Here is a 20,760-nt window from a genome sequence, read left to right on the forward strand (position 1 = left end):
TCTCGCTTCTCCTAATGATATCGGTAGAATTCCGATGTTGCGTGAGATATTTTTTATCTAGAATGCAGGCCTGGCAGCTGACATCGCGAAGGTCCAGGCTCTGTAATATCGACATTTCTAGTATTAAACTGGTAAATTGTTTTCTGAGGTCTGTTTACATTTGCTAAATGAATATTCGGTCTGGTATTACGATGGGATTTTTCAATTATAGCTGTTTTCCTTAAAGGATTATGAGATTTTATTTTCTCCTTTTTAATAAAATTTTTGTTTTCGATTGTTTCTGTTGGTTTCTTACATAAATATTTTCGGGAATAGCTGAGATCTCTTCTCTATCCTCGTTGCGTTTTCCTGTCACTGTTTCTTTATGTTTCTATCTATTTTCATTGATTATTTTTTATATATTATTTCTACTTTATATGTTTGCTAATATAATCATCTAAAAATTGCGACTCTAAATTTATAGGTAATAGAAATTCCTGTTGTATATGACCTGTAATTATTTCGATTGACTTCAGGTTTGTAACTGAGTGAATAGTGTTGTACACTAATATCGCATAGTTTTTTTTTATGTTATGTTCTAACATTTTTGTCAATTTGTCGTTTAACTTTGTTTTTATATATCTCAGGATATTTATAGGATTAAGTGTAGATTGGTACCTCGTCTTTCGTTTTTATTACATGTTTTATGTCATTCGTGAATGTTAGAGGTGTGCCTTCTTGATGAAATATGTCTCTAAATTCTTTTGTCAATTGTTCTATAGCTAGTTTTTCTTTCGTATTCATGTGATATGTCCTGATTTTCCGGTATCTAATAATATTTTTAAATTGTACTTAGGTAATTTGATGTACAGGAGACGAACTTTGTCCCAGTTCGTCATCATCCGAAATTCGGGTAGTGTTCGGGAACCTCTAAACAATGAGTCATCATGTTGTTTCATTTAGCTGATTTCTTGCTCATATGGTTAAGTTCTTCCGTTATATAATTAGGTTGTGTTGACCAAATTTGTTATTTTATTGTGTAAAGTAATTGTTGGGATGTCTGTTTCTTTGCCAGCTTTGAGTCGTTTGGGTTGACATCGGTGTGGGCTTTGTGTTTTGTGTGCTGGTTATTGGCATTCTAGGTGCAAATTTTCCTTGAGGGTTAAGGGGTCTTGGTGTTATATGCACCGGTCCAGTCGTGAAATTTGTGTTAAACATTTCCTGGGATGAGAATTCTGAAATGTTTTTAAAGGTTTTAAATGGGATGACTCTGCGTATGGTTCATAATTCATGTATTGGAAGTCATTAACTAGCAACCTTTCAATTTGTAACAAAGTTTTCGGGTTCCTGGTCACTAAGTTGTTTTGTAAAGGATCTTTCAGTGAACTTATGAAATTGTTGCATATACTAATTCTTGAAACTGAATTAGGTAACTTTGTTGGCTTCTGTGCCTTCTAAAATATTTATTTTTGAACGGAACAGATCTAATTTTTCTTGAATTTCAGTGAGTGAAGTTTTTGTTCATATTATGCCTCAAAATTTGTATCCTGTTGAAGGAGGGCAGGGAATATTCCATCCACCCCGGCTGCCTTGTATTTCTTGAAGGACTGTACTGCCCATTTGTTGGCCTCCCAAGAAATTACCTCATTAGCCTTATCCCAGTTTGGTGTTGGTAGTTCAACCTCGGCTAGGATAGTGGAAGAGTCTGACCTGGGGAAATGAATTCTAGCCATCAGGTTCAGGGTCTCCTCACAGGATGTGGTGTACACCCCATTATCATCCTGTAATAAACTTAAACGATTAATATAATATTTTCCAAGAAGTTTAAAAATACGAGCACTTTCCTTAATATTTTCTGTTTTGTACAATAGTCCCACCAGGCTTTACTCTTAGTTTTCCTTAACTCTTTTTTTATATTCTTTCTTCATGGAGAAATAATCTCTCCAGTACAGTTCAGAGTTCTATTGCAGGGCTTTTTTGTGTAATGCTCTGACTCTTTTTCTTAAACTAGTGAGATCTTTATTCCACCAGTGATGTTGATTCTGGCATAGTATTTTTTCAGGACACGCTTCTACATACGCAGAGATTATGACCTGTATAATGTTATTAGCAACCGGTCTAGAAAATAAAGGGAACAGTAACAAATTAAGGTCATTTCAAAGACTAGGCTGTTTGATGATGAGAGGAGCATTTTCAACTACACTCACCCTAGCACTTGAAATCATAACCAATACCACACCTCTACACATTGAGGTTAAGGTCAGAGCACTAATCAGCTGCTACAGATTAATTAGCGAATCATCAACATAGGTCACTCTAAAATCTCACAACCATTGAGTAAGGTTAACGGCCTATTATTAAGCATTAGTGATAAAAAGATTAAAACCCCTTCGGGGAAAAAGTACTTTCAGGTAGTCACCCCTTATGAATGTAATTAATAGTTTGGATGATGACCATCGCAACATAGACTACTACACAGATGGTTCACTTATCAAAGGTAGAGGAAGTGGTGCAGGAATTAGGAATCAGCATCTCCTCCCCTCTTGGCAATAACATCTCCGTTTTTCAGGTGGAAATCTGGGCCATTAATGTGTGTTGTAGAACACTTATGGAAAATAAAATTAGGGGAAAAGATATTAGAATTTTTTTCTTCCAGGTTTGGGAACAAAGTAACCCTTATTTGGATACCAGCACATAAAGGACACCATGGCAATGAAAAGGCGGATGGCCTGGCCAAAGAAGGTTCTAATACTGCGTTTGTCGGTCCACAACCGGTATTACCTCACTCTATGAGCACAGCAAAAGAGAGTATTAATAACTGGGGCATGAAACAATTCCTTAGGGAGTGGAATTTATCCCCTGGACACAGGCAATTGAAAGAGTTAAGGCAATCAAACCAGCAGAATCAAAATGGCTATTCTCTATCTCAAGGAAGGGAATTAGGAGGCTGATAGGTATTCTGATGGGCCACTGCCCACTGAGAAAACACCTCTCCATAATGGGTATTCTACCAGATCACTTTTGCCGTTTTTGCGAAATAAAAGAAGAAACGGCAAGGCACTACCTCGCAGAGTGTGATAGTTATGCTAGGTCTAGATTTGAAATCTTTGAAGGAGAGGACATCACTAAATCACTCCCCCAGATAAAATCGTCTAAAATCTTGGGGTATGTGAACAAGTCCAAGAGACTTATGCAGGACACGTGAGCTGACCAAGTCCCAGATATATTAATTTTTTGAAAGCATGTTTAGTTTTAAATTGGAACAGTTTATTTTTCTTGTCTATTTTTTATTTTAATTAATGTCACTGCATGACATTACTTGGTTTAATTTCCACGATTGTTTATTAGTTCAAAAACATTCTTTTTCTTTTATGTAGCTTTATTTTTTATTTAAATTATTATTAAAGTATTTGTAATACTTTACTTTGTGTTGTTTATACACTTGCAGTATTTTATTTCACCCAACAGAATGAGTGCGAGGACATCTTGTTTTATGAAAAGACAGAGGCCCAGTGTACAAATCTTCGTGTTACAACGTAGTAGAACGGATGAAAGATGCAGCTTTTCATAGAATAACAAATAAGATGTTTCCTTGGTTCAAAACTCATGCTTAAATGTCTTTTTAATTTGGTCTTACATTAATGAGTTTCATTAAAAAGCTACAACTTCGGATTTCAACAGCTAGGAAATTTCAGATTCTGCCCTAAACCCACTCACTCTTAAATACATTATTTCCTATTTACATACCATTCACTCAGTTATGGTGGTGGAGTACTTTACATTCCAACTTCATCTTCCACACATATTAAAATATAACTAACTCAATTGAGGGTTGATGGGGTACTCAATATTCTGCCATCGTTCCTCTCATACTACACATTCATGCTAATAAATACTTTAAATCTCAATACTCACACGAAAAAAAGAAAAAAAAGTGATATATCAGTAAAGTATTATATACAGTAAAATAGTACTGTTACCCCTAAAAATCAGAACAGGGGACCAAAATACTTGTTGCCATGTTCAAGCACAATTCTAGTGTGTCATTCTTCTCACAAGAATCTATATGGAGCCAAGGAATGGTACCCTTCAATTAAGAGGGACATTCAAGCAACCTGTCTCTAAGACATATACATGAGCTTTTGCCCCAAAGTAATTGTCCAGGTTTCAACCTCACATCTTAATGAGGTGAAGATGACTCTTCTGCCAGTGAATCCTCCAAGGGCCTATCGACAGTATTCTTGATACATGAGAGCTTCTCCGATTGGATCCACTGACCATACCACTTTTTTTTAATCTAGTTGCATTTTTAGCACCATAGGGCCGGATCACATTAGTTATATCTGAAAGGTTGGGTGTCCCAGCCTTAGCCACCTTGCCATTTTGTACATTTTTATAAAAAGGGTGTGGCTGCTGGTTAAATAAATAAATAAAACTTCAAGATCTTTTACAGTCACACCTAGCAATATTAAATCCAAATAATTTATAATAATAAAACTCATAAACCAATCTTAATTCACAGTGATAGAATGTAATGAGTTTACATTTGTTTATGTTGAGGAACATTTATTATTTTGGCACCAATTTTCAAGGTCGGATAAAGAATTTAGTTTCATTTGGTTAAAGGTCAATGTATAGTGTCTGAAATTTGTTGATAAAGGTTTTTAGTTGAGATAAAAAAGTCAGAGTCACGAGCGGGATTCGAACCCACGATCTTCGATTAGATAAGCCGCTGCTCTACCACTTGAGATCTCGATCCACTTGGACACTAACATCCCATCTCAACCCCACCTTTTGAATTTTCCCACCTTTTTGCCATTTTTCAAATGTCGTGTAATCTATTTGATTCTCGGTGACAAATGAAATGGCCATGGAGAGCTTTAGTGAAGGTACACTTCATTTAAACTTATTAAATTCAGTATTTTTTGTGATCCGCTTGACCAATTAATATCTTTCAATTAATTAAGGTTTTTGGTTGAGATAAAAAATTCAGTGTCACGAGCGGGATTCGAACCCACGATCTTCGGCTAGATAAGCCGCTGCTCTACCACTTGAGATCTCGATCCACTTGGACACTAACATCCCATCTCAACCCCACCCTTTGAATTTAGTTTCATTTGGTTAAAGGTCAATGTATAGTGTCTAAAATTTGTTGATAAACTTGTTTATGTATCATTCTTATCAAATAAACATTGCTTGCACCTTTCATCAGCTCCAGTCATGGCAAGAGTAAAAACATTTATTAGGATTAAGTAAGTAAAAAGAAAGTCATATTGAAATTGTATATTGCATTTAGTTAAGTATCTAAAATATTAAACAGCTTTATTAATCAATAATCATTATAAATGAGAAAAATATTTACAATCTAGAGTTCAAATGAGAAAAGCCTGGGATTAAGGAAGTGCTGCAGCTGCTTTATTAAAAAAAAAAAAATCATTTCTGAAAACAGGAAACAATTTTTAATTTCAACCTGATTTAGTTCAGTGTGGATAATGCTACAATGTTCAATTTGTGTAATAAAATATATATTTATTAATTATTAAATATTAAACCTTTAAAGCCACTTGAGTAACTCAAACATTAAATAATGTTATCACTACAGCCCGGATTTATAGGCAATGAAAAGTTCATGATCTGAATTAAAATTGACTATGATATACAATTTCAAAGTTAGTTTATGTAAAACTACAGGGTTTACCTCTCAAAAATATTTGTACCTTGACAAAAGCATTCCAACTTTTTTTTTCACTTTTTATAAAAGGTGTTTCTACTCACAGATTTAAAAATTAAATTAATTTAAATCTCTGTGTAAAACCACCTTTTACAAAAAGTGACTACGTACCCCATCTTCATCATTCCTATTTAATTTTCTAGTCAAAGCATTTAATGGATTATAACAATTAACAACATAAATCTGAGTAAAACCACTTTTTACAAAAAGTGAATCTATATGCTCACCCCACCTTCATCATTTCTATAGAAACTTTCCACTGTCAACAGAGGTAAAGGGAGCATACTAGTAGGAACTTAATATAATTTGATCGTAGATTCCCTGTATAACAAAATAATTGTTTCCTTTTAAGATTTCATTAATTTTCTCCATTTCAGTCAATCAGATATTTTTGTCAAGGAAGTTTTTTAATTTCAGTTCTAATATCATTCCTGCATTGCTGGGGGGTTTCTGTTTTACGTTGAAAGGAAAAAACATCCTGCTATTTTAAAAGAAGGTGAAGTTCTCACTTGAATCCTTTTAAAAAAGTTAGTTGGATGTTCTCACTTGTGGCATTCTTAGGTTTAGGTAATAAATTGGAAATACGAATGAGGACTGACACATTTTTTGTTTCAATTGAAGCTCTACTTCCTTCCACATTATGTTTACTTCCAAGAATAATATATTTATAATTATTAATTATGTATTATTAAATAAACAAAGATCAAATACAAGTGTATGCCCTAACAACTCACTCACTACCTCTATTTAGGTACAAAAGAAATACTGTGCCGTACACACGTATTTTGTATCCTCTTTACACTAAAATCAAAGGGACTTCTCAACAAAATATCTGGTATATTTATAATTAATTTATTGTGAAAAGTACCCTAAAAGTATTAAATACTGTGTATTGCGAAGATACTGGAAAACAGTAGCCATTAGAACACATCAACAACATCCACCAGTATTTTATGTGTAATAAGACATGTAAGACTATATAAAAACGTTGAACACTGAGTGTCACAGTTTTAAACAAGTATGGTATACTTAAATACGGAAATCAATGGAATTTTGAAACATCAGCCAGTGTGCTACATTTTTTTATGTATCTGATATTATGAGCCTCAGTAGAACATAAGTATTGAATTGTTTATATGTGTGGTGTTTAGTGATTGTTAATTAATGATTGTTTGGAGATTGTGGGATGCAGTCTGGTGTGACGTAGGTTTAGAAAAACATTTTCTTTATTGTGCCAAAGTTTCGATCTTTATTGAGATCTCATAGATTGAAACATTGGCACGATAAAGAAAATGTTTTTCTAAACCTACGTCACACCAGACCGCATCACACAATCTCCAAATAATCATTAAAATTTTATTTAAACTAAGTAAAAAATAAAATAATTCTTGTCATACATGAGGGCTTAATGCATCCAACTTGTATATGCATTTAGCCATACTAGCTGTTCTGCGTTCGAATTCCAGCTTTTTAATTTAATTGATCATAAAATGAAAAAAATTGTAAAGAGGTTTGACCTCTTGTTCACAACAACCAGCAGGTTAAGCCCTCTTGTATTACAGGAATTATTTTATTTTACTATACTTATTAAATATTCTAATTTTTTCAATGGATTATTAATTTTATTGATTTGTAGGCCATCAGTTGATTCAGGTTATATAAAATATGACAAATGTCAAATTACCATTGAAGACAAAAAAATGCGATATGAATTTGATGAAATATTTGGGCCTGAAACTTCACAGGTAAATATTTATTTATACAAATTATAAATTTATTGACAATTTTCCATTTTGATTTTGACATACGTTTTATTTGAAATGAAAACCTTTTTATCAAATTACCTAATAATTTATTATTTTCATATGGAAAAGCATGGAGTAATTTATTTGACGGTTTTACTAATACAATAGTCTCCTGTTGTCTGAATACCCATTGGGTGAAGGGAATCACTTACAGACGAGGTCGCAAAAGCCACTTCCGTGAGGACAAACTATGAAGAAGCTCTTGCGTATTAAGAGTACAACTGAACAATAGCCCTCCGAGAGTTTAAACCGCAAGGAAAAGGTCCTGCTTACCCAACTAATGATAGACCTTATCTGACTGACACATGGGCACCTATTTCTGGTCTTAAACGTACACAGGTATCCTGATATAGGGAAAAGTTAAGTGTGTCACAAAGGGTGTCATGCCTTGGTTCCTTACAAGGGGCGAGTAGGCATATCACTCAAAATAAAACCAGTTCTCGGGCAAGAGAGTCGACTATTAGGTCCCCTGTACCAGTTCTTAGAAGTAGAAGGATATGTTTCTCTACACCATTAATTATGAATTACAAAATATAGAATATACCTTAATATTTTTTCTGCTACTGTAAATAATTATGTTATTTTTGCATACATTTAGAGCAGCTTTTATGATGCTGCTGTGGCACCATTTGTAAAGGATGCTTTAGAAGGCTTCAATTGTACCTTCATCACCTATGGACAAAGCAAGAGTGGAAAGGCTTACACACTGGATGGCACTTCACCTATAAATCTTTTCTCCATAACAAATGTAAGGACATTTTTCTAAAAGATTTTAGTAAACGATGAATGAATGGATGGATATAATTATGTAAAATTATAATAATTGGCTATTACCCTTATGCTTGGAAATTCTTCATTGAGTTCAATTTTTAAATAATAATTTTATTGGTTATTGCATTGCCTAAGTCCCAGTTGTTCCCAGCTGCTCATTTCTGGTTTGTATCATCAAATTGTTCTATTTTTAATTGGAAATCACTGTTCCTATAAATGCACCCTTTGCTTATGAAATCCCTCTGTGTTATAATGAGTTAATACATTGACAAGTGCCTTCTCAATTTCCTGAAATTTCCAATCTGTAAGGGTACACCATTATAACAAAGCTCTAGGTCATTGACCTGGAGTTTAAAATAATAAAATTTATCCTTAATTTTTTTACTTATGTGAACCGGTTGACTTCTACTCATTATATTTGATTATGTCAGTAATTGTATAATTGTTTCCTACCAACAAAATAATTAAGAAAAATTGTATGGTACCAACTTTTAGCTGAATATTAATCCATTTACGTTTTCGTGGTCAATTGACCAAGTTACTTCTTTCAATCAATTAATTATTCTTTCTATATAAGGTCTTGGTTGAGATAAAAAGTGTTACGAGCAGAATTCGAAACCACGACTTTCGGCTAAATACGCTGCTGCTCTGCCACTTGAGCTATCGTGACTTCAACCTTCTCGGACACCAACTCTCCATCTCAACCTACAACCATTCGAATTTTCCCTCCTTTTTACCATTTTTCATTTCTCCTGCCATTTCTTCCGCTCATGACACTGACTTTTTTTATCTCAACCAAGATCTTGCATAAAAGGAATAATTAATTGAAAGAAGTAACTTGGTCAATTGACCACTAAAACACAAATGGACATAATATTTAATATATAATATTTTAATATATAATAATTTTAAATATACAATATTTAATAAGTAAAAGAAGTATCACTTCATTAAACAGCTCTCCGTGGACATATGTCGCTGAGAATCGAATCCTGATTACACGACATTTGAAAATGGCAAAAAGAAGGACAATTTGAATGGTTGTAGGTTGAGATGGAGAGTTGGTGTACGAGAGGGACGAAATCACGATAGCACAAGTGTTGGAGCATATTTAGCTGAAGGTCATGGGTTCGATTCCCACTCGTGACACTGATTTTAACTGAAAATTGTAAATTATTTCATCTACATTAGAATATCTTTTTATCTAAAGAACGAGGATGAAATATCAGCTACTTTAATTACTGGAATGAGTACAAAAATATGTGTGAAAAAGATTTGAATTAATTCATTGGAGAATTGGAATAATATTTGTGTTAGACAAATTTATTATTATTATTTTTTTTTAAATTTGATATCAAAAATTAAGGATTCTAAAAATTGTTTTTTAACTTTATCTAAAATTTCAGAATGGGATGAACAGTGTGGATTTCTACAAGAGTAGAAAATTTAAGAGTACCAATAAGAATTTTGTACAATGTCAATGATAAATTGGGATTATGAAAATTACGAGTGTTTCTTCTTACAAAACCCAGAATTTTAAGAGCTTTTTCATGAGTTCTGATAATATGCTTCTTAAATTTTCACTTGCTATCAAATAAAATACACAAGTCTTTGACAATGAATACTTTGTTTAGTGTATTATTGAAAGAATAATTATGCACAATGGTACTGGATGAACGATTAAACAAAATTACTAGCATTTATTGGGTTGTCCGGAAAATAATGCAGGATTTTGGTATTAAACAAAAAAAAAAAGAAACTAGTTACTTTAAAGCAATGTTCTTTAATCAAAANTAATCCTGTAAACGTAAACAGAATATTTTATATAGATTTTTTTTAATGAAAACTTAAAATCCTGCATTATTTTCCGGACAACCCAATAGTTACATTTAAATTTATACAGTTAATTTATTTATTACCAGAAACTAAGTTTATCTACAGGTTGCTACAAAAGAAGAGGGTCTTGTGTTGATTTTATAGAGAGGAAAACTTTAGGATTATCAGCATGTAATAAAAATGATGTAGCAGAAAGAAAGAATATAAGGTCATTTATAAAAATTAAATATCATAAAGGACCCAAATGTGATCCCCTTGGGATTCCAGTTGTAACTGAAATTAGTTCAAATTAATTTCTGAAGTGTGACCAATCTGTGAAAAATAAGTAGATTACTTTCATGACTACCCTGTATAACAATTTTTGTTTGTTTGTAGGAGTGCAAGAGTGGAATAATTCCAAGGACTTGTAACGATGTACTGAAAACTCTCTACTGTTCAGGAAATATTGATTTTATGGTCAAAATATCATATTTTGCAATATGCAAAGAAAAGATTGTCGACCTCTTGGCTGATAGTTTCACTGAAAAGAAACTGAAGTAAAACAATAGATGTTTTCTTAAACTTCCATATTATTGGATTTTAAAATTTTATTGTTAATAGAATTTGTGAAGGATCTAAAGGAGAAATGTATGTTCAAAATTTGAAAGAGGTTGTGGTAAAAAACATCCCTGAATTCAACAGAGTCCTAAAAGAGGGCAATAAAAAAATGTACACTTCATTAAATAAACAATCAAGGTATGTGTTGCTGAAACAGAATTGAACATGTTTTGCTCTTGTATTTTTAACTCAAATTTTCGGTAAGTGTTATAAATTTAATTGCAAATGATACTTATATATGTATATCTTTTATTTAATTTTAGTTTCTTCCACTCTGTTTTTACATTAAAGGTTATTGTAAATAATAACATGTCTAATACATGTAAAATTGGTAAAATAACTTTTGTTAAATTGGCTGGATCAAACCCTACATCATTTTCTGGAGTTACCAGTGGTACTGAGTCGCAGAATGAAAATTTAGAAAAGTCACTGTCAACTCTAAGCCGTGTTATCACACATTTGGCCAATGGAACTGCATACATCCCTTTCAGGTAGGTGTACGGTTATATCTGAGTTAGTATGTTTCATTAACATATGTGTAACATAAATAACATTAATAAATTGTGTACAAATATCTAAATTTATTCACTTTCCCTTTTGGGGTCATAGGGATTGTCACATTTTCCACTTAAATTTGTATCTATTGTGTTAGAGCTTTGATACTAGTTTTCCTACAAGATTTTGCTTTCTTTAATTCTTCTCTGAGGTAGAGTATTGAGGTCTACATTGCTCAAGAAAGCCTTTCCAAGCTATGCAGGGCAGTTGTCTCTCTTTTAGACATGGTTAGGGTTTTTAATTTTGCGAGTAGGCTTTCTGCTTATCTTATGCCTGGTTTACCCCCTCAATATTTGTTGTGCTCTTTAGTAACCCAAATTCCAGTTCAGCTTTTGTACTGTGGCTATAATTTATGCCACAAATAGGATTTGGGCCTTATTGTTTGAATGTAACTTTTTAGCTAGGATGTCTGTTGCCTCGTTACTTGAAATTCCCTCATGGCCTGGGACCCACCTTAAAGTTTGGCTATTCCTAGATTCCAGTTTTTTAGGATATTCAGGCAATTTCATGCAAGTTTTGAGTTGATCTCGTAGACTTATAGACCCTTTAGAAATGTCTGGCTATCAGATATTGTTATTGTTACACCCTTGAGATTTTGTTATTTATTCCATGTGGACTTTTTTTTGGTAGCAGTTCACCTTTAATAGGCTTACATTTTGGCCCCTTTATGCCTAAGCCTATACCATTTCCCATCTACAAGCCTTTAGTATATCATATAAGAAATTAAGATACCAGTAGATTTTTTAAAAAAGATATTCCAGCAGTTCCAGGCTAATTTTGAATTGATCTCATTGGATTGGAAAGCCTTTAGAGCTTTCTGGCTATCTGAATTGTTGCACCCTTGAGACATTTGTTATTTATTGCATGTGCACATGTTTCTATGTGCAATGTGATTACTGTTATTATTAATATTTATGGGACCAAGAGTGAGTAATAAGGTCTAGCTGGGTTTGCATTTTGTGAAAAAAAAAGCACTCATTCAACTAAACGCAAGAATCACTCGTCAAACGCCGTCTCGGGTTAACCATATCCACAAGGCAAAACATTTCACAACTTAGAGGTGAAACAAAATGAGACATCAATTTGTACAAGACAAGCATCCTGTTTATAAATACACCAACTGCTGCATCAGTATTTGCTTCATGGCATTACTTTTTAATGTATTTTTTTTTGTCTTTGTCCCATTTTGATGCTCATTTCCTTCCACACATCCTCTCTCTTGTTCTGGTTACAATGAGTTTTATCTTTAGCATTCCAAAAAAATCATTAGCTGAGATATATTTGGATAAGTCGAATGCAGTCCTCCTGGTTCATTCTCATTACTTGTGCCAGTTGCGTGTGTTGACTAATCAAAAGTCTTTTTAAAAAACTTTATTAGTTAAACGCAACTTACAATTTGAGAAGAACCTTTCCTGTTCACGGATATGATTAATCTCATTTTGTCTTTACAAATGTAATGTGAATAGTGAACAGGGAAGGGTTTTTTGCTTACACACATTCTCCGAATCTGTACAGTGGCAACATCATCTGTCGCTGAATTAACGTATTTGTGCAGGTGTAACTCCTCCATCACCAAATGAAGCTGCCGGGGGCGGCTGATTGATAGGGATTGCAATGGCCAAGGGTTGTCTCCGTGTGCCATACCATGTGAAGGACTCCATAAGCTGAGGCTACAACCAATAAACAGTAGAGGCATGGTCCATATGCTCATGGATGTTGAAATGTAGGAAGTCCTGATAATTGGCAAAACGTGACTGAGTTTCAGCTCCTCTAATCCCAATTTTTTAATGTTAATTGAGAATTTTGGCTGTTGATTCTTGCTCAATTTGAGCTTAATGTTACTAATAACTTTTGGATGTCCATAAGTTTTGGAAGAGTGGTACAATTCTCTGTTCCTGTAGACCACTTTACTGCTGTTGATGTTCAGTAAAAATACTCCTTTTAGTCGTTTTACTGTAGTCCCATCCTGGCGGCTTATACTAATAGGTTCTTCATTAGGAAATACAGTCAAATATTGGTTGAACTCAGGTATACAAGTATATACCATGTTGTCCTGCAAATTAATGCGTCCTACGAGATGACTATGACCATGTATATATATATATATATATGTCACTCTGGATAGCAATTTGGATTGAAAGATGATTGTAGTGGATCAAAGACCCATGTGGTCCTCTTTGTGCCCATTCTATCGGCATATGTACATTGTTTTTTATCTTTAACGATTGTTTGACCAGAGGTAAATGGGTGCCGATTAAGAAATGAACTCTTTAAATTGAAAAATCACCGGCAGCTATTGAAAAAAAATCCTCTTTAAAGACAAATGACAAAATTCTCAATTCTGCAAAGCACCCTAAAACAAATAGAATGTGATAGTTTGGGTCAGAGAAGCTCCAAAGCCGCCATCACAATAGCCAAGCTCTCAAGGATAAATAACAAAGAGCCTGTCTCAGTAAGACAGACCTTATCACAATTTGCTCCTTTTCCCTTAAGAATCTGTATAACAGAAGAACCCCATTTATTTATCTGTTACATATTAAAAAAATCAAAAGCTATAACTAATATTTCATAATACTTATGTAAATAAAAAATATTTAGAAGCATTTCCCGTCTAGAGCTTTTGAAGTTCCAAAAGTTTACTGCTCATCAAACCTTTTTATAAATTTACGTGTCTACTATTATTTTTTCCTTGAACAGTCACAGGACCTTGAGTATTACCTAAATCTTTTACTAATTATTATAATGTAATTTCTCAATTTGATTAATTCAGGTCTATTTTAGATAAATGAAATTAACTTTGCAGGAATTCAAATTTAACTCACTATCTGAAAAGTTCGATTCAAGGAAACACAAAAACAGTTCTGATCGCCACTTTGTCTGCTGCTCACAAGGATGTTGATGAAACACTTAAAACTCTCAATTTTGCAACTCTAGCAAAGAGTTTGATAAACTTTGTTTTTGCAAATATTTTAAGAAGCGATGAATTAAAGGCACAGGTAAAATTTCTCAAGACTCAATTTCAACTGACAAACAAATATACTGATTGTCTGATCATGGTTTTAGAGAATTTACTATGAGCGTGAAGTACGTAAAGAGTATGTAGAACTAAAGTCAACTAACCCAACACTCTTTAATGAAAAATTGAAAAGAGAATTGGCACAAAAGCACCAAGATGAAAAGGAAGTTCAGGTATGAATATTATGCAACCTGAATAATTCATAGATATATTTATACATTTGTACTTTTATACCATTGCAAATATGTTTAAATATTTGTTAATATCACACATATCATGCAGTTTGTTTATTGTATATGATATATAATTTTATAAGATATGTACTCTTTCTAGGACTATCTAAACAAACTAAAGGAAAAGAACTACTTTCGAATTCAAGCTCAACAAAAGCTGAGAAATGAGAAACAAATAAAACTTAAAATGGACTATGCAAATATGAAAGTGGAAATTGATAAATTAAGGTAAGTTATGATTAGTTGGAGTATTTTAAATAATTTACAATAATATTATAAATCTATAATAAAATAGCAATGTTTATAAATAGGAAAGAAATTACAGAATATGAACATTCGTTTAGATCTTTTGAAAATAATCTCACCATTATGAAAGGTAATTTTTATTGTAAAAATAGATGTAGCTTATTTAAAAAAAAAACTAGTCTATAATTATTGGTCTTAAATAATTACTGTATAAATATTTCAGAGGGGATAATGGATACATTGTGGAAAACTTATGTACATAATTCTTTAGAGGTACGATTTTTTTTTTTTTTTCACCTCGTACATCATTTTTGATACTTTTAGTTCGTTTCATGCTATTTACAAACAAATAAACAATAGTTTATTTTACATATTTGTAAATATTGGGAAGATTTTACATGTAATTACACATTTTGGACCATATTTGATAAAATAAACAATAAAATTTAGAAAATTTTAAAAAATGAGCAAAAATGTAAGAAAAGTTTTGGAGAACTTAGGTTCAAGTTGTTAATAAATTTCGAGAAAATTTAATAATGTGCATTATTTAAAATATCTAATATAATTACACTTGTAACATTTAAAAAAAATGCATTTTTATTGTATAGAATTTTCTTTAGAATTAGTAAGATATATATATTTTTACTTACAAAAAGTTAAAAAATGTGCATTATTTCAAATATATTATTTATTTTTTAAAGGTTTATTTTCTATTTTATTAACTTTTTATATATTATTATATATTCTATATAATAACTATTTTATATATTATTCATTCATTCTTATTATTCAACTAGTATGTGTAAATTGTAAAATTCTTTTAAAATATGCATAACTATTTTTTTTTATATTACATATTTTTCATTTTTATTTCCATATTTGTTAGAAAGTAAATACATATACTGGGTGACTAGCGATAAGTGTTGAAAATTTCGGGTGTTTCTGCTCACCATATGCAACAAAAAACTTCCTTTAAACCCCTGTTCAAATCTCAATGGTAAATAAGTAATTTCAGGTTTTGGGTGTTTTTTAATTTTTCGACTTAGGTCCATGAAATTGCTTATAAACTTCAGAATTACTGACTATAGAAAAATCTGGTTTGCACGCGAAAGAATGTTAAATTTGCTGTAAGGAAACCTATTTACATTGCAGAATTAATGAAAAAATTCTGCGCGAAAAATTCAGAAAAAAAAATTATTCAGAAATCGTGAGATGCGGTCTGGTGTGATATAGGTTTCAGAAAAATATTTTCTTTATCGTGCCAACGTTTCGATCTTTATTGAGATCATCTTCAGGGCTCAAAGTGTTTGTCTTCTGTGTAATTGTGCCATTCTTGCGTGTCGTGTTGAGAGTGCCACGACTGCAAGAATGAAGTCGTTGGAACATGCAATCTGCTGGAACGTCTCAACGTGGAAATTTAACATTCTTTCAGGTGGTTTTATAGTATTTAGTAGTAAATGTTGAAGTTTATAAGTTATTTGGTGGACCTAGTTGAAAAATTTAAAAACGCCCAAAACCTTAAATTACTTCTTTACCATTGAGATTTGAACAGGGGTTTATAGGAAGTTTTTTGTTGCATATGGTGAATAGAAACACCTCCTGAAATTTTTGACACTTATCACCAGTCACCCTGTATGTGCACATATTTTCTATTTTATTTCACATACAAACCCGATCCCGAATTATCGGGTTTAAATTTATTTCCTGTATATACAGAAAAACTAATTTGGAAAAAGTCAACATGTTGATATTGAGTATGTATGCTTATGCCATTCGTTATTCTTTTCTTTTTTATAAACTGTTTATTTAACCTAATCTAAACAATTACATATAAAATACAATAAAAACGTAAAAGAGCAAAAATGAGTAAATCTCCCAGTTCTGGCTTTTTAATATCTACAAATTTGTATTATTATTCTATTTGTTAATCATTTAATTTTTAATAAACTGTTTATTTAGCCTAATCTAAACAACAATTACTTATAAAATATTAAAATATAATAAAAATGTAAAAGAGCAAAAAGGAGTACCTACATATATTATCTGCAAACTGGTATGTAATTGAAAATAATGGTTTTGCAGTGATCTGGATTTCAATCTGTAATCGCTCATCAGATTATATATGGATGGGCTCCACTGCTTAAACAATTTGCTTCTTTTTTGTGCTCAGGTTATCCTTTATATAATAATTTACCTGACAGAAGTTTTCTAATACAATAATATTGTCTGGCTTTGTCACTCCCAACTACATTGTCTGGCTTTCCTTGAGACATATACTACATTTGAAGGATGTGTGATTGACGAATCACCATATTGGCAAGCTGGGCTCCATACTTGCCAATTCTGTGTAAGTGTGAGTTAAGACAGTTGTACCTTGTTAGAAATTGAGTGAAGTAGTAATCTACCTCCCTGTATCTTACTCTGTTTATTCAACAATTCACCAGTCAGTTCAATTGTCCATTCCTCTCGAATTGGCACTCCAATCACATAATGATAAATAACACTAAAATACAATTAATTTTGTCCATTATCAAAATGCCCAGCTTTTGTTATATTTAATATTAAAACCATAAATAGAAAATTTATGATTAAATAAGATAGTTATAACTGATAATCATCCAATGGTTTTAGATTATCAGCAACACAAACAACTTAAAAACTAATGTACAAGAGAAACAGGGATTAGAAAAACGACAACTACAAAAAAATTCTTGTTCAAGCAAATTCAATACACAAGTTAAGAAGTTTGTGCATATAGAAACAGAAATAGAGGTGATTTTTATATTATTCTTAAATTTTAATTGGTGCATGACACTTCAAAAGTAATTAAAATCAAAATTTATACTTATTAAATAAATATTTTTTAAAATTTGGTATTCTGCCTAGCATTTGTAAATATAATATGTTACACTTCCACAGGCAATGATAAAGCAATGACACCAGGTCAATTGTTCTGAATAATTTAACCATTTTATTCAAACAACCTATTCAAGTAGCTTCATTGGTTATAATAATTTATTTACCATTTGTTAAAGGGACTTATTAAAGAAATTCATGATAAATCAAAGCAATTGACAGAGTTGCATAATTGTGCAGCTGAAAAAATAAAAAAAATAAATTTGTCTGCTTATGACTGCATTCCAGTTCATGAATACAAAAATGATATACAAGGTGTCATGAAATCATTTGAAAGAGATTTCAACTTATTGCAGACTAACTTCATGACAAAGAAAAATACTGTAAGTATTTTACAATTATTCAAATTTCAAATATTTACTTACATATATTCTTTATGTTCTAGAATATCAATTTTCGTGATCATGTGAGTTTGCTGATATCGATTTTAAAGGAGAATGTTAAACAAACAAAGATAAGTTCCTGCTAGTAAATTTTATGTCAACATTTTCAAACTATTTAAATTTAACACTATGAATTTTTTTATTGCATTTATTGTCATATTATTTCAATGTATTAGATATTATTTGAAAGTCAAACTTGTTTATTATCATTACACAGTCAATAAATGGTAGATGAAGTTTGTTTTTAATATTTAACTCTGGTACTAACAATACATATACACACAGTCGCAGAAACAAACCATTATTGCCAAGAAGAAGAAGAAGAAGAAGAAGAAATAGCGGAACATTGTTGGTGTGAAGGCCTAAGCAGGCTGATTTCTACTCCTTCAAAGCCTGAAGGAAAGGATGAAGGCAACCCTTAAGTAAGCTTTGAACCCTGACAAAAAGCCTCAAGCTTAACAAACAGCTCTACATATTAACAAAGATAGGCAATTATTAGTGACACTGCTTAAGGTTATAAAGAGGCCACCTCCTTCTAGCCTTAACCTTAACTACTAAACCTGGACGGCTGAATGAACACTGCAGACTCCCGAGACATATGTAGAGACTCATAGCCGCAGAAACAGGCCAGATATTGCCAGGAAGATGAAGAAACAGTGGAACTAGTCCTTTGTCGGTGCGAAGGCCTCAGCAGGCTGAGATTCTTACTCCTCCAAGACCAAAAGGACACAGACAACCCTTTCAGATCTGATAAAAAGCTTTAGGCTTAATGAACAGTCCTAGATAATACTGGAGCTTGTACAATTGACCAATATTGGCTGCGGTGCAATAGGCCATAAAGAGGTCAACTCCTTCTAACCTTAACCTTCATTGACTAACAGCAGAACTACTAAATCTTAACTGAAAACTGCAGACTCTGGAATCACATGTATATTCTCAGAGCAGCAGAAACAAACCAGACATTGTCAGGGAGAAGAAACATAACCAGTGGAACAACCGTGTTGGTGTAAAGCCTATTCACAAGACGCTTACAATTGGGAGAGGAAAAGCCAAATCCTGAACAATACACACTGTAGGCCTTAACAAAATTTAGGGATCTGATTAATGAATAGCTTTAGACAACAAAGGAGATGCACAATAAATATTGGTCGTAAACAGGCCAACTCCTTTTAATCTTAATCATACATACTTCGCAGTAAGATAGAAAAGCGTTGTATCTGATCTAGTTTCTGCATAATTCGTGAAATTTCCTCTTAAGGTCCATCGTCAACAGTGAGGATAGGCATTTGGAAGACCAAGATAATCGGTATGGATCAAATTACATGTTTTGCATATTTATTGAGGTTTGGTGTAATTGTTCACTGAAGATTACAATATAATGTAGAAAGACCCAGTAAAGTGATCAAGTCTGGATGAGATGAACATTGAATTTTTGAAAGATGAAAATGATAAATAATTATTCGAGATCTTCCTTTTTAAAAACGTTTATTTAAAAAGTAGTAGCTCCGCCGATATACAGGAGAAGTGTACACAGAATCTAATCTAATTACCCTCGGTCCATCATTAAGTCACCTTGGGTTAAGGGGGAGAAAAATGCAATTGTGCTTAATCGACATCTTATAAGCCGAGTGCATTTTTCTGTTCAAGTAATATTGTATATATACTGTGTAATATTGTATATATACTGTGTAATATTGTATATATACTGTGTAATATTGTATATATACTGTGTAATATTGTATAACTAATATTGTTTATAATATAATATATATAACTCCTCCACCCTTAGAATAAAGCTTCTCCTGGGGGGTCGTCGTTTACTACCTTTATTTTGTGTTTATTTTTATTTACAATTTTAGTTTTTATGCATCTAATTATAAATATTATTGTTTTAATAATGATTAAAATATAAAAGAATAATGTCCATAGGCTTAAATTAACATGTACATATGGTAAAATATTATTTTTTGTCACAAAATTTGGAGAAAGCTAGATGTTGAAATTGGAGATTTGTTTTGGTCCAAATGTGAGGTTGAAATTGATGCTTGGTTTTCCATGGCTCGTTGTCCGATAGACGAGTGGGTATCCTTTGTATATTATTTCGCTGTTGCCTGGTTTTAACAGAAATATACCTTCCAGGATTTTTGTTTCTATCATGGTGGCTTGCGTGATCTGGATTTTCTCTGGCGTGATGAAGGCGCATAAAAATTGGTTGATTTCCGGAATGAATATTGTTGTTGCTTATCTGAAGCTCTGTGTAGACGCACTATGTATTGTTTCCGTGTAAGATGATTTCTTTTTCGCAATGATTTTGTTGATTCGATATTAGAATTTGTGGACAATGGTAAACTTTGTTTTTAATACATTCGTCTGTTAAATATGTTATCTCATTACTTTTGGATTTAAGAACATATTTATTTTCTGGAATAGTTGTTAGTATTTTTTGGCCAGCTTTTGTTGGAATAGGTTGTAATTTATATAATTCAAATTTATTGTCACTACATAATGATAATCATAAAAAGTAGATAATTTGATTTGTTTCTATTCTACTGTCGACTTTTAACATATTTTCAAAGTCTATAATATTCTCATATTTCACTTCTAAGGGCAACTTAGTATATAATCGGTTCTCCAATCTTTTTAACTCTGAAAATAATTTATGCATGGATGCATTGTTTTTAATTTGCAAAAA

At 32.1% G+C, this 20,760-nt stretch overlaps 1 protein-coding gene across 4 annotated transcripts; it reads left to right on the forward strand.

Annotated features, from left to right (window-relative positions):
- The first annotated feature begins 47 nt into the window (after positions 1-47).
- On the forward strand, positions 48-20,210 carry LOC106668942 (kinesin-like protein KLP2). Of its 4 annotated transcripts, none has more exons than XR_002909955.1 (14): positions 48-148; positions 7,347-7,455; positions 8,114-8,263; positions 10,498-10,658; positions 10,723-10,857; positions 10,983-11,210; positions 14,078-14,270; positions 14,338-14,463; positions 14,624-14,751; positions 14,835-14,899; positions 14,993-15,042; positions 17,401-17,541; positions 17,914-18,008; positions 18,071-18,163. XR_002909955.1 is itself a non-coding variant. In XM_024225466.1 (14 exons), exons 1-14 carry the CDS (start codon positions 63-65, stop codon positions 18,152-18,154), a joined length of 1,860 nt encoding a protein of 619 aa, XP_024081234.1. In that variant the 5' UTR covers positions 48-62; the 3' UTR covers positions 18,155-20,210. The 4 variants fall into 4 exon arrangements, 3 of the variants coding, with proteins under 3 accessions (XP_024081234.1, XP_024081236.1, XP_024081235.1); XM_024225466.1 differs by having other exon boundaries at positions 17,805-18,008; positions 18,071-20,210; XM_024225468.1 differs by having other exon boundaries at positions 56-131; positions 17,805-18,008; positions 18,071-20,210.
- Positions 20,211-20,760: the final 550 nt, after the last annotated feature.

Source organism: Cimex lectularius, unplaced genomic scaffold, assembly GCF_000648675.2.
Source record: "Cimex lectularius strain Harlan isolate CLEC.00 unplaced genomic scaffold, Clec_2.1 scaffold29, whole genome shotgun sequence".
In the NCBI taxonomy this organism is placed as follows: domain Eukaryota; kingdom Metazoa; phylum Arthropoda; class Insecta; order Hemiptera; family Cimicidae; genus Cimex; species Cimex lectularius.